This window comes from Coturnix japonica, chromosome 3 (genome assembly GCF_001577835.2).
Source record: "Coturnix japonica isolate 7356 chromosome 3, Coturnix japonica 2.1, whole genome shotgun sequence".
NCBI lineage: Eukaryota > Metazoa > Chordata > Aves > Galliformes > Phasianidae > Coturnix > Coturnix japonica.
This window is the reverse complement of record NC_029518.1, coordinates 35,621,194-35,638,459: the sequence shown is the minus strand read 5'-3', so window position 1 is coordinate 35,638,459 and position 17,266 is coordinate 35,621,194. Positions and strand designations below refer to the sequence as shown.

The following is a 17,266-nucleotide window of genomic DNA, read 5'->3' as shown; positions in this document are numbered from 1 at the left end:
TGAGTGCTTTTCCCTTGTTTTTTGATGCATATTTGGTCCTGTGATTGTATGTCTGAAAATTGTTCTGTATCAGTGAGACTAAATAAGTTCTGTGCTGTAAGTGATCTGAGAATAAGGAATTGCAGAGCACTGCAATGAATAGGGAAGCCACTGATTCAGTGTGGATGGGTTTGTGTCCTGTTGTATCAGTGAGCTCACATAAAAGCAAGTGCAAACTCTTTAGAAAGTGAGTGAATGTGCACAGTTATCTGGTAACACCTTATCGTGTCTGTCTGCAATACAGACAACATCTTTCTTTTGTTAAAGTGGAAACTGATGCATTGTCTGAAATTTCTGGAGTAATTATTTTTGAATGCTACAATATATTACCCTTATGAAACTGCAGAAATGCTTTACTGATTTAAGCTTTTATTTTTTCTTACCCCCTCCAGATGGTCTAGAGCACTTAATGCCTTCAGGTAATCTTTGTAAAAAGAAACTGGCAAAAAGACCTGGATACATGAGGCCAGAGGCTCAGCAACAGCTCCAGTTTCAGTCTCTGGGTGCCTGCAAGCCCTTCCTACCAGAGGAGTTCAAACATGACAAGAGGCACTGTGAGGAGCTGGAGGACTTCTCTCTCTGCAGACAGCACAAAAATAATGTTGAGTTCTTACGCTGTAGTTCAACTGCAAGTAGTGCTGTAGTTCTTGCTGATGGGTTAACAACGTTGGGCACTACTGTAAATATGTCAGGAAGTTGCAAAAATCTTTCATATTCCAAGAAGGCATGGTCAGAAAACATAGCATTGATTTACCCTGCTGAAACAACAAGCAAAGGTGTTTCTACTGCGAGTGGTACGTGCCAGATGAACCATGGAACTGAAGTGAATGAGCCCCAAAAGATACATGCCTTGGATCAGGCAGAGGTGAATAATAACTGTGAATATCAAAACAGAGAAGCTATTTCTTGTTCTGTTGGTCCACGTGATAGTTTTTGTTCAAGTTTCAGCTTCATACAGCTCTCTCTGAACTCAGCCTCTGGAGTAAGCGATGCTGAAATCAAGGCAGATCGAGTTCTGCCCATCCTTCTGCATCCCAGCAGCACCAGAGATCTTCAGGAGCCAGGAGAGACAACAAGATCTCAGGAGCACTCAGGGGCTTTGTGTTGCTTCTCTAAGCCCAGTGAGGCTTTGAAGTCTGAAAATGAGACCACAGCAAATTATAAACTTCAGGATTGTGAGACTGTCTCTCTCTCTGATACGGATGCAACACTGTCATATTCTACAGATTCCTCAGATGCGGCATCTGCTGGTTCCTCTGTTACCTCAGGCTATGAAAGTAGTTTTAGTGTCAGTGACCAAAACTGGGATGCTTTTATAAAAAGGTATGAACCAGCACTACTGGACTGCCAGCTTGGCAACTGGAGTACGTTAAAGGTTTGTAATCTCACTTCATCTTTGATTCCTCCATTTGGCCCCCAAAACATGTATATTTATAGTGTCAGTGTCTTAATTTGATGTGAGTGCAGGGATACTAATGGGTTTCACAGTACTTTTTCATAGAAGCTTTCAGTATCTGTGTAATTTAAAAATGAAGGAACCAGCATGTATTTTCTTTTTAGAAGAAGCAAAACAAGAGAAACCCAACAAAGTGATGATATTGTAGTAATTGGCTCCTATGGCTTCCTGAGACTATGACCCTCATTTCTATTTCTAATGTCATATGTTAACTTGGAATTCAGCAAGGGCTGCTTTTGCAAGAGGCTTTTTTTTTTTTTTTGTCTGCAGGTTGGAGTACGCGTAGAGCAAAACTTGAAGGTGGTAACACCTTTTTCCTTGAAGCATTGTGATTTTTAATGAAACTGAACTTTGTAATTGAAAATGTGTAAACTTAGCCAAAGATTTCTAGGGGAAAGGTTCGTGTTAGCGTAGCCTTCAAACTAATACACAATTACACTCTGCATGTGATGATAGATGGGGTTCCATTCTCTGCTCTAATTCAGGCTGGGAATTAAACATCTTTTTTTCTTCCACCTAACAAGTGTTATGGGCTGTTGATTCAGAAGCCATATTTTTTTTTAATGTGTCTGCATACCCAATATGTACTTGCTGTATATACAAGTAGCCTCATTCGCTGTATTCTTTGTGGGATGGCAGTGGGGAAACCTTAAAAAGGATCTGTTATTCTTTTTATTGTATGGTAGAATTTATTTTTCCTAATCTTTGATATTTTTGGGATGGCAGGGGAGAGGAAGCAATTATGAGCCTAGATGCAATGAGGAGCCAGACTTTGGCTCCGTTGTGTGCTCAGGAAGTGGTAATCTGTAGATTAGTATGGACACACTGGATCTCATAAATTTTAATAGTCTTAAAATTCCACTGTGTGTGAGTGGTGTTCTTGTTGAGACTCTCACTAGTGCCCTGAGCACTGTGGAGCAATGCCTGTGATGTTTGTGCCTCTCACATAGAAAGATGCACTTGATAGAGTTCTGCCCATGCTATCTGTGCTAACCCTAGAATGGAAAGCCAACTCTTGTGACAGCACAGGTGCATCTATTGAGATGCACTATTGTCTTCAGGCCTAAGGGATTAGGGTGGCTCTTCACAGCCCTTTTATCTGGGTAAGGCAGTAGGTTGAGGAACATAATTCTTTTTTGTCTGTGTCATCTGACCAAGCTTTACAACAGTCTGTGATCCCTATTTTTTGTGGATGCATGTAGGAGCCAAACTAAGTTTTCTTGCACGCTAATACAGACTTTACATGCATTTCCGTGCAGCAACTGTTTTGGCTTCAGGCCTGGAATGGCAATGTTCTCATAGCGTGCAATAGCTTGGGAAATTAATTCTCTACGAATCTGGGAATATATAACATAATAAAAGTACAAAATGATTTTCTGTCTTTTCAGTCTACTTATTTGATAGGCACAAAGAAACACTGCTATCTTTAATTTCTGTATTCATTAATTCATTGAATGGAGAATTGGGGAATTGTGCCTTCAGATGTCTTTGCCCTTAGTCCTGGGTGTTTAATTTGAAACACCTTCCTATTGCAATGATAATGAGCAACTCGCAAACTTTTCATAAGGGAACAAAGGCAACTGTAGTCAGAAAAAGGAGACAGTACCAAAGTTGTTAAAACTATGCTTCTTCTGTGCTTATTCTAATTAAGAGGGTACTCATCACCTGGTACAAGTTTAGGAGGTTCTGATCTGAAGCAGCTCTTTTGGTAGTTGGGCTCTAGATATCTTTCTAGCCTGCAAACAGAAGCACTTGATTGTCGCAGCATCAGTCACTTAGCCATGGGCATGGTTGTACTGCAGTACCCAAGCAGATTTTTAAATGACCTGCCATTGGGTGCCCATGATGGAATAAACAGTGCAAAAAGCAGCGACGCTCTACTCTCAGTGTAAATGGTTGTTATATATCATATATATGAAAAAGTGTCATTTGAACCATTTCTACTGCATGCTTCTTTAGAACTCTATCAAAAGTATGGCATAAAATACAGAAAACGATTTATGGTGAGGATTCAGTGCCTTCCTTCTATATGTTATATGTTCCTCACCAGACTCAGAGGGAAAAAAAAACCAGCAACATTGTTTCTGTATGTGGAAAACAACACTACTAAAAACAAAACAAAAACAATAACCAAAACCTCAAGGGAAAAAGGGGCTGTGTGCAGTGGTTTGGTGTTTTTGTTTTTCCTCTAGAGGATCCAAGAGCCAGCTATTAATCTAGTTTGTTTTTCCCCTCCTGTCTATACCATTTATGTTTTCTGCCCAATCTACTCCACTACCATATTTGTAAGAGATGTCATTAATTTACATGCCTTGCCTGATTTGCATTGATTGTGTTGATGTGACAACTGGATGGCTCTGGGAAGTTGTTAAATGGCTGTACCTGTTTTTCTGTATGCAGTTTAGAGTTTAACTATAAAGATTTAAATACAAAAGTGTTTTGGGAAGGAGCAAAGACATTTGTGTATGCTGAATGCCTCAAGTATGATTTTCTTGCTTTCCCTAGTGTTTTCAGGCTTTGGGCTATGAGGATATATGTTGATTCTTTTTCCATGTTTACTTCTCTCAGTGCTGATTATGGCTTGTTGGTACAGGTTATGTGTGAATTTAATAAGAAAATGCTTCTCAAATTTATAACTGTAGCTGTGCTAGACTGTGGCTGGCATGGGGCAATAAGGAAAGGACTGCTTACCTTTAACCAGATTCTTGTAACAGTAGAAACTGTTAACATCCTTTGAATGCAAGCCTGCCTTTCTGAAATATTTTGGCAAAAGATGTAGATTCATTATGAAAAATAATTGGCTTTTAAAATAAAACTATCTAGTAAGAACTTATTTGGTGCGTAAAGGCATTTTACATGTGGTACAGGGTTTTTTTTTTCCCACTCCTCCCACTTGTAATATGGAAACTTCTGGAAATGCAAACATGAGTGTTTTCTAGATAAGCTTAAATTATATTTTAATTAAACTTCATTGGTTGCGTTTGAGCGCAGTTCTCTGTGCCTTAATGTGAATATTCTTGACCTGAAATACTCATTTCATTTTTTTGTTTGCATACAGAAATTCTGGATGTGCTCTGTGTAAGACTTGTATAGGCAAAAGCTTAAGTGTGCTAATGAACAGAATATTGAGTTAGAATGGGATCAGAAGTAGATGTTAGGTTGACAGAATCCTATAATAATCCTGGCTTGGAAAAGGGTAATAAAGATCCTATGATTGCACAATCTGTTTTTCTTGAAAAGCAAAACTGTTTGTTATCCCTTGTAAATGTTTGGACTAAAGCCATTCTTGGCTCAAGTAGCTGCAGTTCAGCTGACTTCCTAATAGGTCTGTCTACTTAACAAACATGGGGTTTAATTCTCAGAACTGGGTTGTTCTAGTGAGGTAGTAGTAATTCTGTAAATGTATATTATATAGAGATTAATAGTGATTTTTAAATGTAATTTCTATATAACTTTTTTTCTATACATAGGTAAAATCCATGATATTACGGATTCAGAGGCTTCAGCAGAAAGCAATAGAAGCGGACGACTATGATAGAGGTGAGAGTTGCTCCGTTCTGCCTCCCCTGAATCATGCTGCTCCCTCTCATTCCACTCCTCCCCCAATTAATTTTAGTTTGTATTTGTTACACTGCTGTGGCTGGATATGGAAGATGAGTTCAATGAACTCTATTGTTCATTCTGTAATGTGGCAGGAAACAAATTAAAGAGAGAAGTAGGTCAGCAGCAGGTAGCAACAGTTTTTATTTTCTTGAGCCACATTACCATGTGGGAAGGTTGAAATGCGAATAGCCGCCATCTGGATCAGCTGTTTTGAAGCAGCATGACTTTAAAAAATACGGAAATGAATTAAAGCTTTGAAAAGAGAAAGGATGGGCCCTGGCTGCTGACAGGGTGTGATTTGTTGCTTGCCACATTTAGTCATGACACTACTGCAGAGCTCTAACACAGAAAAATGAGGTCAGTAGCTATAATAAAAGTGAATGATACTGTCCTGTGGGATTAACTTGGTGTCCACTGAGTTGAATGAAAACCATCTAAAGAATGATGATACAGCCGGTGTCGAGTATCTATATTTGAATAGTGCTTTTTCTCTTCAAATGGATTGACACTTCTGATAAGCTGTGTATGTTAATAATTAGAGCATCTATTAACATCTCAGGTTTCTTATTATTTCCTGGTATGGTAGTCTGTGTTCAGATAATCATATTTTGACAGTCTTGAAATTTCATCCTAGATGAAATTCTTCCCAATAGATTTATCTTTGTTTGGAAAGTACTGCTAGTGTTTCAGTAAGTTGCATTGATAATTCAGAGAATGCAGGTGATAAAATCCAGTTTTACCCTCCCTCCCCATATTTTTTCCTCCATTTTTGGGAATGGAGAGCAGGCCAACTTGCAGCTTTCCTATCATAATTAATGTTTGAAGTTGTGCAGTTTGACCATAGGGTTTGAAGGATATGGGAGGGAGGGTACACAATTAAGGCAATTCAAATGTGTTTTAATAGTATCTGGGGAGTAGGTGGTTCTGTTGGCCTCTCAAAGCCTTGTCAGTATGGAAAGTCTGCCACTTTTGCAAGTCATTCTTCTAGTACGTTATTCTAATATATTCTTCAGCTATGCTGTCAGCCGAGCATATTGTAGATGTTCACTGGTTTAATCTCTGTCAAATTGAATAGACCTTACTGATATGTGTTTTACCTGTGGTATGCTTATTAGTCTTTAATTGCCTTTTGATTGAATTCCTGATAAGAAACTTTCTGACAACTGTGTGTTAAGTGCATGTGGTTCCTTCAGTTTTTTAGCCAGAATTCACAGAGTGCTCATCTAATTCAATTAAAAACAAACAGAAAAACATATCACACTTAAGATCTGCATGTGATGCCCTGTAGTTGTAGACCACATAGGAAAGTGGTGACTTGTCTCTCTTTGCACAGAGGATTCTTGGGTAGTCTCCCTGGTTGCTAGTCTGATCTATTCAAAACTGGACTACCTTCCTGTTATCCCTGATCTTATCAATGATCCTTTCCAGTTTCCACCCTGATTCTCACACAGGTATCATGGAGGGCAGTTTGCAGCCTTCTCTTCATTCCCCTCAGAAAAATGGATTGAATGAAAACTGATCTCATTGAATACTATAAGCAAAGATTACACAGAGCAAAAGGTGGACTAGAACAAAGGCAAAGAGGAGCATTTGAGGGTGGAATTGATCTCTTTTTGCTGAGGCTGGCTCCTATGGCCAGAAAGCATTTGTTACATGGTTAGATACTGAGGCACCTGGAAGATTTTAGTGTTGGGCCACTGCACCTATGGAAGATGGAACTTCATCTTAATGATAGTTCTCCTGGAAAATGCCATGTTACTGTGTAATATGTGACTGTGTATCCTTAATTTTCTTCTCAGTTTTTGAGTCCTTGACTTACTTTCTGTCTTACTGGTCTTTGTTCCTCTTCTGATAGAATCATCAGCCATTTTTGTGTGTGAAAATACTCTTCATTATTATACTGACATCTGAACTGACTTCCTGAGTTTGTTCTTCTGTGAAACATAGGCTGATTATCTCCAGGGAAAGTCGTATATGGAAAGCTGGTGCTGCAAGAAGAATTGGAGCTGTGACACTTCCTTTTCCTGAGCTTTCCACCTTTGCATTTAGAACTAAAGAGCCCCTGCTCTTGCAAGAGTACAAAGATTTGTGTGGTGTAAAAGCGTAGTTTGAAAGCTTATTACAGAGCTTACAGATTGGCCCGGTACCAATTTCTGTTCAGCTGAAATCTGTAATTAGCCTTCTTTAAAGAGATTTTATTGCCAAATACTGCTATCGGGGAACGAAACAGCTAAATGTGCTCAGCTACTATGTGCACTATGAATGGAAATTTATTATCAGGGAGCAGAAGATACAGTATATGCAGAGGTCTGAGGACATTGTTCCTACTAATTAAAAAATACTATCCCTGTAATTTAGAGATTCTCTTTGAATATAGAGTGAGTTCTGCTCTCACTTCAGGACTGTTTTGAATTATGGTACTGCTGCATGCAGTGGTAGCCCAGGTTTGGCTGATCTAGGAATGGTTTGAAGGAGGGAGGGGGATGTTTTGAATAGCCTGCTGTGAATGCTGTGTACATGGAAGAGGAAAGAAGAGGAGGTAAAAGAGGGACACAGGTGGCTGTACTCCCAAACTCGAAAATAAAGGGTCAACAAATTATCACTTGCACTATGCTACCCCTTCAGTGGTTGAGGCTTTTACGTAGATTTAATAACAGACAAGAATTCAATCCATTTTATGACACCAACTCTTTAAAAGCCACTGAGTTTTGCATTTTTTTTTTTCCTGCTCGGTGACTGTGTGTTGTTTAAACACAGATATTTCATGTTTGTGTCAAATACATATACAAAGAGATGATCGTCATCCTCAGTCCTCATAATTTTGATAGGAGACGTTAGGGTTTTTCTTTGCTGCTCAGTGTGCCTCTGGGTGACTAAATATCTGGAAGTAGCTTAGCCACTAATGTATTTACTCGTGGTCTCCTCTTGATGGCCACATCACTGTATATTTTCCAAGCAGGTACTATACCATGGGAACATGATAACAGCATTTTGCTTTGCGTAGCGTGTAGTAAAAATCAGGCTGTTCTCCAAGGATCACTTGGAATTTTGTCATGGCTCATTATTCATGATGGAACTTGGCAACACCAAGGTTAAACATGCTGCTGAATGCAGGAGGGGGAAAAAAAAGTATATTTTTGTATCTGTGAGAACTGTGCTTGCAGTAGAAGCAAGACTTGCTCAGTGCAAATCTATTGCCCAGACATTTTAAAGCCCTTTTTCTGTTCTTTCCTGTGGTTCTTCAACTTTCCAAGTTTGCATGGTACAGATGGTGGAAGGATTGGTGATCAAGTGTCAGAACTGAGCTGCTGAGCTGCAGAACTGGCTCACATGGCCAGGTGTTACTTTAGATATAAGTTTATAAAGAACTATTATGTTTTCATTTTTAGGTTGGTCTTTCCAAATTTTTCTTTGTAGTTTGCAGTGGAGAAGTATTATTTTAGTTAAGTTCTATTTCTAATCGTAAGTTTTAAACATTGAAACCAATTTGACTCTCAAGCACATGACTTTTTTTTCTTTTTTTTCTTTTCTTTTTTGGTTAATAGAACTGTTTGTAGATGGGTTAGGTTGTACTTGAAATAAGATGCTCTCTTGACAAGTGTTTTTTCTGATGGGACGTATAAATGGATGCAAGTTAGCTTAGTAAGAATGAGAATCATAGAATGGCTTTGGTTGGAGGGACATTAAAGACTATCCAATCCCTATGTCCTGCTGTGGGCAGAGCTGCCACCCACCAGATCAGGCTGCCAAGGACCACATCCAACCTGGCTATAGATGCCTCCTATAGTTAGGGTAGCATGTACTTCCAGATGTAGAATCCTTAAACTTAACTGCATGCTGAGAAAAGCATGAATTGAGAGGCTTCTTTATAAGGTAAAAGGTAGTGGATGTCTTTTTTTTTGTTGTTTTTTTAATCTTACTGGAATAAAGTTTTTAAGGGGGTGGGGAGAAGGGCTCTCACAATTTATCAGAACCAAATTTTCTATGTATTAACTTGTCTATCCTGTCTTTCTCTGAAAAAAATCACGTAACCTCAGAAAAGGTTGTGGGTGGTTATGGAAAGCAGGTGCTTGTGTGAAGTGTAAATTAAACATGATTTTCTATGCAACAGAAATGCTGAAAACCACGCGACTCTTCCAGCTTGTCTGAGTTTCTCTGTTTAAGACACCAGTCTGAAATGAATTTTAAGGAAAATCCATATCCATTTATTATTTGCCATGTCTGTCATTTTTTTTTATATCATAGAGCTGAAAAAGGAATTGAACTGGTTACAATTTAAAGGTGTGAAACTCCTTATCATTCTGTCAGACAGCAGATATTGTTATGTTTTTTAGAAAGCAGTAGTATTTTATGGGTTTCTACTACGTCCTCTCTTAATCTTGGCCAGCGTAAAGAGGTTCAGCTACATTTTGGGCTTCTGGAAGCTGCTTGAGTACAAGAAAATTGCTGAAGTTTTGGCAAATCATGTGCTTGGAAGCTCTCTACTCCCAGCCATCTGCTGTCTAAAACTGACACCACAGGCTACCCCTCCTCTGATAGCAGGACTCTTTCTCAGTCCATGATGCAGCCAAGCTGTTCCCAGACAGCTTGGCTAGTCTTTTACAAACAAGCAACAAAGAAATCAGAACAAAATAAGCAGTTATGTGTAATTGAGTAGAGTCCTTGCTGAACTGCAGTTTGAGGCATGGAGTTCTGATAGGTGTAGCTCCTGAGAAGTGTTCATATGCTATCTGGACAGTACCCACTGACTGAGTGACATGGCTTTCTTGCTACCCAGCCCATCTGCTTACTTTTCACTTTCAAAAACATGCAGCTTTTTTTATTTTGTGTGTGTGTGTGTGTGTTCAGGACAGATTTATCTTTCCCTTCCTCTTTAGGAATATTAACTCCAAATGAGAAAGTTGTCATCCATTTGCAGTGTGACCCCCGGAGGCAGTACAACTATTAATTCAACCAACAACTTGAAATTGATTTTGCCGCTCTTGTCTTACACTTCAGGTGTACACTTTTCAGGGGAGTAGAGAACTGCCTTCTTTTTTCAATTATTGCCTGCTTAATAGATAACTGAACATGGACAGAAACTGATAGATGGCACGGTAGCACAATTTCCATGTAATTGGTGTTAAAAAGATGCTGAATGGCTGTAGCTACAACTTTGAAAGCAAATATGAAAGACTTCCAGTGCCAGTCCTCTGTGTGGAGCTGACAACACTCCTTGCTGATTGCTGGATATCTGGCTGAATTCCTTAAGATGCTTTCATTGGAGATCTCTGTGGACCTTCCATTGCTTGTCAAACTTGTCTGTAAAGTGAGATTGCCTTGGGTCAATTAACTTGTCCCTTTTTCTGAGGTTTCCATTTGGTCCCTCCCCACTCCTGTATCCAGACCAACTGACTTTTGCTTGGGAGTATTCATAGCTGGGTAGGCATGTCTGACCTCCAGGATACTTCCTTGTGCTGCCTTTGGTGTGTGTGAGTTTTTGGATACTCCTTTATTATCTGTATCCTGTGGAAGTTAATAGATAAAGTAGTAAAAAGTGTTGCTTTTCTGATATTGTTAATTAAAAAAATTAATAATAATTAAGTAGTGACAAGCACCAATCGAAAGGTAAGTACAGGGAGTTTCAAATTCCTACTGCTCTTGCACAATAACAAGCTTTGCAGAATATGCTAAAGAGTCTGAAATCTGCCAGTGGGAGTGTACAAATGACCCCATGTGCTGTGAGTTTAAACTTCTGCTGCTGATACCATCCCATCAGTCTAGTGTTAATCAGAATTTCTGCTTGATTTTGATTGTTTTGAGGGAGCCAACTCTAAAACCTTAACTTGTAACAGGAGCAGGTGAGTTAACATGGAGAATTACTAAATTATTTAAACTACAAATGATCTTGTCTCTAAACTCTGCCTCTGCCTGAACAAGCTTTTGAAAGGTGTGGTGCAAGTGCTGACTGCTGCGTCCTAAAATGCTGTTGTGCAAGGCATGCAAGCGAAAGCTCACAGGATTGATATAGATGAAACACCAAATGTGTAGAAGGTGGGTCATCAGCTGGAGGAGAGGCTTACTTTTTGGAATGGATTGCTGTTCAGAGATAATTGCCTTAACAGTGAGACTGAATGCCCAGCTGTTTCAATGAGAGCACTCACAGTAGAAGATAAGGTCTTCAGTCCCAGGTGGAGCAGCTGCAAGCTTTAGGTATGGTTGTTAATGGCAAGAAGATGGTATTTCTTTCATCTGACCTTGCTGATGTTTCCTCTTCGTGTCTCCATCTTTCACATCATCATTTAGCTGCTGTGAATTTGGATCATGTATATTCAGGTCCCTGCATGCATTTGCCTCTGTTACTTTGGTTCCTATAGGGAACAAATTGTTTTGTTGTCTGTTCATTGCAGCCACGTCATGTGCAAGACCAATGGCACTTAGTGAAACATGACATTAAATGACTGCTGCTGGCATGCTACAATAAGCAAAAGAAGCAGTTAGGGTCTTGCTGTACACAAAAATCATACTCCAAAGAATCTAAATGACCTCACAAGCCATTGGTCTGTCTATACTTACTGACTTCAGTCCTGTTTTGAGTAGGTTGATAATGCCTTGGTTGAGCCAGTGTTAAATGAATGTGAGGCTGATTTGAGAATTGAGGCCCTTGTTAGAAAATAGAGGAGAGGGGGCCTAAATTAGATCCATGGCTTTGTAGGAGTGTCTGCGCAGAAAAAGATGGCAGGATTTCAGTATTTCATGGGATTATGGGAAGGAGGGGAATGTTATAGCCAGGAAGCGTGGTTTAGCAGTGTGTTAAATCTGTGGAGTATAGTCCTAAATATATTTAAGTTCCAGGTGGAAGCAGCATTTTATTTCCATCTTTTAATGATGTCTAAGTTATAACATTCCATGTAGGCCTCAGGAAGAGAAGGAATGGAGATGAGCTGTAAGAAATTATCAACATGGTTGAATTTTCTTGAAGAGCATAAGAGTTCAAAGAGCTTTAAGGTTGTAATAAGTAGGACCTACAGAATTTGTAAAGTGTGTGTGAATTCCTATTTGTTAGAGCTCAAATATCTGAGCGTCTGTTTCTATTGAAAAATGGCATTCAAATATTTTGCTAAAAAGGTTTTTTTTTCCCCTCTGTTTGTTTTGACCATTGTCTGCTCAGTCTCAAGGGCACAGGTGACTGCTGGTGCTGTCAAATGCTCCAGCATTAGTGGAATGACTTCTGGCTGCTCTGTGCTGGGCTCTTCTCACTCTGATTCCCTAGTGACAACAAGAACTTTCTCAGCAGAGTCTGCTGAAGTTATATGCCTGTCTTAATGATGACCATACAGAAATTCAGTGAGAGAAGGTCCCTGCTGCACACCATAATGCACTGGACAGCCTACTAGTGGGGTTTATTGCTGAAAAAATCCTTCTCTGTCAAATACCATTCAAGGGAGCTCAATCTGAGTAAAAGTCAGGCTGGTGAAGTTGGAAGCAGGAAGCTCAAAAGCAGGTTAATAATTCTTCTGAAGTCGTATTTTTTTCATGTTAAAGAAAGTAGCTCTGGCTACTTAAGGGTGCTACACTTATCCTGACCTTCTCCCAGTGCATACATCTGTTAGGCCAAATGTCATGTTTCATTATCCATGGACAGCAAATTCTCTGTGAGCTGTCATTTAAAGAGAGGAGAAAAATAACAGACCTCAGTGTGCAACAGTAATTAAAGGCAATGTGAAATAATATCTGTAAACTCGGCACCCAACTTCATAACTTAGTGCAGGGATATAAGTTTAAAATATTTTAATTTGGTCTCTTGTTGATGGAGAAAGTATTTTTGTGCAAGAGTGGAAATTGCCTCAATCTCCCCAGCCAAAGGTAGGTTTTGACAGTTAGTTATGCTGGTTCCATCTGAGCAGGAAGGTTCAGGAGTTGTCTGCCTCTCAGGACCTATGGGGAGGAGCATCTGGAGTTGAAAATAGGTAAATAGGTGTCTGACGGGAACAAATAGTCTTTGTTTCCCCCTGCTATTCTATTTGTGATAATACCAAACTTGTTCATTTTTTTTATTTTTTATTTTATTTAGGACAAGGAAAACAGTGTTTCACCTTCTTGTCATATATGTGCAATTCTGCTCATTGGTTGAACATGATATTCTGTGCAAGAGATGTTAGAGATGCTTCTCTTCCTTTTACTTGCTTTCCAAATATTTAGGCTATACTTACATGTAGGTGTTGTACTGACTGCTCTGTTCAGTCTGAACCCTTTTTTTCGGCAGCCTTATGTGCTCAGCAAAGCTATTTCATTGCTATTCTCTCAGGAAAAAATTCACTTTCCTTTTAAATTGAACAACAAGAAGGTAAGACTACATGTCTCTGAACAGCTCTCTAATGACTCCCCAGTGTAAGCAGCTAAGAGTTATTTAGAAGCAGACCTGGTAGCAAAGCAGCAGAGCTGTATTTCACTCTTCCTTTTCTCATGGAATTCTTACTTGTTGAATTTAAGTGGAAAAATACTGTGTCTTGAAAGTGAAAATGAGGGTGTTTTTGTTTGTTTTTGCTTGTAGAGGTATCAAGAAAATTCTGCTTTTGATCAGATGAGGAGGAAAGTGAATCCAGTTCCCATCCAAGTCAGAGTTCAGTTATTTGATGGCTCCTGGAGTTGCAGGTTGTGTAATGGCTGGGGTTGTTTGTGAGGGATTCATGGACTGCTGGACAAACACTCCCTGGGTTACAGTTTTCAAGGAAGTAAACTTGTACTCTGACTCCACAAGCCAGTGCAAGAGTTTCTTACGCTTCCATGTATTTTCCTGTAGAGCCTGTGCTATTGGTGATGCCAGGCCTTGTTTCCTTGCTTCTTTTGAGTGTAAGCAACAACATCACATCCTTTTAGAGACTGTCTGCCTTATATGCTGTGCCTGTTTTAATTTGTCTACATGCCCTTTCTTCATTGCTTTAATTTTATAGGGAATAATTGCTTAACAGAAACTGCTTGTGAAGTGCCTCTAATTATCCTTCAGAATGAACGCTGTTAAGAGGAACTAATGAAGAACCAAAGTGGTCACCTACAAAATCAATTTTTATTTCAGAAGTTAGAAGGATTGGAAAATTAGTTCCTCTGAGAGTCTCATTCTCTTTGTTCCCACAAACTTTCCCTTCCCAGAGTCGGCCTTTACTATATTTATGTTAGAAAATCTAAGTGAGCTCTTAGAGTTCTCCGGAGTTCTCTGTGCATGCACATTCTATCCAAGTTACTTCTTTCCATAGCAAGTGTGTCAGACCAGAGGTTTGTGTACTTGTTCCACTGCTGCAGCACAGAGCCTTGATCTTGCAGAATTCTTAACCAATGTTTTTTTTTGTTTTTTTTTTTTCTTTTAGATCCCTCTTTCTACTCCCCTTTATGTAAAGCAGATTCCTGTGGGATTCATATTTGTCAGTCTAAGAAAGTCTGCTAACTCTTTTGTTTTGTGGATGTTTGGTGGCTCTGATTTTAGTTGGTGCCTATTAGTTTTAAGGCACATCTTCCTTCTACTTTTCAAGGTCTTAATTTCTTTCCCCTCACCATTACAAAGATATACTGTATGTTCACCTAAATTTACCAAAATATTTTTAATATTTTTTTTGTCACTTGACTCAACAGTGCACATTTTTTCTATGCATACTTCAAAGAAATATTACTAAATTTCATGTGTGTTTTTTAAATACCTTGGGAAGGATACAGAAAGTATTTTTACAGCCCTGGTGGGCAGTGGGAAAGGCTACCTATGCTGAGAGACACTGCATAACCTTTGGAAAAATCAAGAAAACAGTGTGAAGTATTAGGTTTTTATTCAGTTCTCATCTGTAGGCCAATTGACTCTTAACAGTTGGAGTTCCTCTTTAAAGTACAGAGCACAAACCCATCATCTCAGCTTCTGAGCGAGTGGGTGGATGGTACTGTGGCCAGCTAAAGGGCACAGGTCTTTGATGCAAAGGGGAGCAAAGCAACAGCACAAACCTACTTGTAGAAGAGAGGGTCAGAGACAGTGGTGTTGATATTCTGCTCAGCTAAGGTTAACTAACTGCCTGAGACTTCTAATAAAGGTTAGGGTGAAGCTGCAGCAGTGTTTAGTTCTAGTCATAGAATGTTCTCTTTGGGAGCTCAGGTAGGTTCAAATAGTTTAAAGGTTAACTTAATCACTGCCAGCTCCTACTGAATTAATGACTGTCCTACCTGTCAGTGAGGAGGTCAGTTTGACCTCCAGTATTGGTTTGAAGAACATTCTATAGATTTAAGAATTATTTAGCAGTGCTATGTTGTGTTCAGTGTCTTTCTGTCTGTGCAGAGTATTTGTGTGGGCAGTGCTTTTGCAGTGTTTGGCTTTTCCCATAGGTATGTGTCACTGCTTGGTAACTTCTAAATGTAGGCAGCTTCTTGCTAGTGAAATGGGTGCATAACAACAATGAGAAAGGGAATGTTAATTTCCAGGTTAAACTCGGGGAAACGTATCGATCAGAACATCTGTCCTTGTATGAATTTTTTCTTATGGGCTTTTGCATATGTTTGTTTAGAAATGCATTACCTGGTACTCTATGCTGGTGAAGGGCTAGCAAGTGGTTCCTTCTTTACTGCCTTGACTTTGACAGGGGTGAGTTGACCAGGTTCTTCCTGTGACAGGACTTTTCCTGTCAGTAACTTTTCCCTGCACTTTAGGAACATGCTTGGCAAGTGCCTCTCATTTCCTACTCTGAGTTCTTGCATCATCTTCTCCTGGGTTCTTTCATTCAGCCAGCAGTCTTCCTTAGTCTGCACTACTGCTGTCTCCTGCTGTGTGGGAATTAGATTTGCTTCTCAGCTGGTAATTGTGGTCATCTGAGGGTGGTAGTTGATAGCTGCTGCAATGAACTTCACTGATAGTAGCTGTCTTCAGAGCTGCAGAGCTGGTACAAAAATAGTCAATCTGTCTCCTAGTAATCTGAAATCAAGGCATGGGCGTGATGACAGGCACATCTTCCTTCTCCTTCACTTGATGAGTTAGTTTTCACTAGACTGGAAAGCTATTGACCTTTTTACTACCAGATTCTGTTCTCCTGCCTTCCTTTATATTTGCCATAGTGCCTGTAGCACTAAGGAACAATCATGCTGGAAGCCAAGCCACTGTGCTCTTTGATGCTGGGGGTAGTTTCTAATGGTATATCTGTTTGCATCAGTTAAGCTCCAATGATTCAAATTCCCCTTAAAACTATTGAAAAGGATTTGGGTGATGGCAATGTATGCTTCTGTGTGATGTCTTTTCTGCTAGCCAGGAATATCTTGAGTCCGATTCTGTAGGCTATCCTCAGTCCCTAATGAAGTTCCATGTCCCAGAAGTTTCAAGCCTTTACATATGATTGCAGAGTAAGAGTATTAGCAGGAAGGCGTAACATTAATGGATAGTGTTGAACTTTTTGGTTTTATAGGGAAACAGTGAACAGAACTGTATCTCTGGCTTGGTTTTTGTCATTTTTGTCCTTGGTTTTGTCAGACCTACCTGTTTCAGAGGGATTTCTGTAGGTTGTTTTTTTAATGCAAGTATTTCCATTGAACCATGTTTTTTTGTTTTTTTTTTTCTTCGTTTCACCATGAGACTGGTGGGGGTTATGATAAATGCTGGCCTCAAGTATCCCTCTTTTAGATTTCCTCCTGCTTACTGCTACCTCCTAGCTGAACTTCTCACATCAGATCACGTTCTGTCAGACTTGTCAGCTTCTGTGTTCTCTGCCATGCCTTTTAGTTCAGCTGGGAACATTTGCATCTTCGTAATCATATGCATCAATGTTCCTTTTTTCCTTGTTTCTCTACTTCTAGTAGTCCCCTGAATTTACAATCTTCCTAACTCAACTACCTACAGGAAACTTCCAGATGGCCTTCAGTATTGGGAGTGGAGCAGAAAGAAAAATAAGTAATTTAATGAGTCAGGTTAGGTAAAAATGAGGAGTTATTTGAATTCCAAAGATAAATTTTTTGAAGTGGGAATGTCTGAATTGGAGAAGAGACATTTTTGTTACTTGCATAGGATTTGCTTTGAGAATTTTATGCTAATTCTCCTACCTAATAACAGGGGAGAAAGTGAATATAAATTAGAATGATGACTGTGTAAATTTAGCTGCATCAGGATGAACTTATGTGGAATTTATTTGGAAAAAGTATGAGAATGGCTTTTGATCTTCAGTGAAGCTCAGA

At 39.4% G+C, this 17,266-nt stretch overlaps 1 protein-coding gene across 9 annotated transcripts in view; it reads left to right on the top strand.

Moving 5' to 3' along the window:
• The window catches only part of DISC1 (DISC1 scaffold protein), a 181,284-nt gene that overhangs the window by 21,265 nt on the left and 142,753 nt on the right, over positions 1–17,266 (top strand). For all 9 annotated transcript variants that reach the window (XR_001554046.1, XM_015857891.2, XM_015857893.2 and 6 more), the window contains 2 exons: positions 432–1,414; positions 4,966–5,035. Coding sequence is in view for 8 of the 9 variants with exons in the window: in XM_015857893.2 (XP_015713379.1) it covers positions 432–1,414; positions 4,966–5,035 (1,053 nt within the window). In the remaining variant the exon portion in view is untranslated. The remainder of the gene's footprint in view (positions 1–431; positions 1,415–4,965; positions 5,036–17,266) is intronic.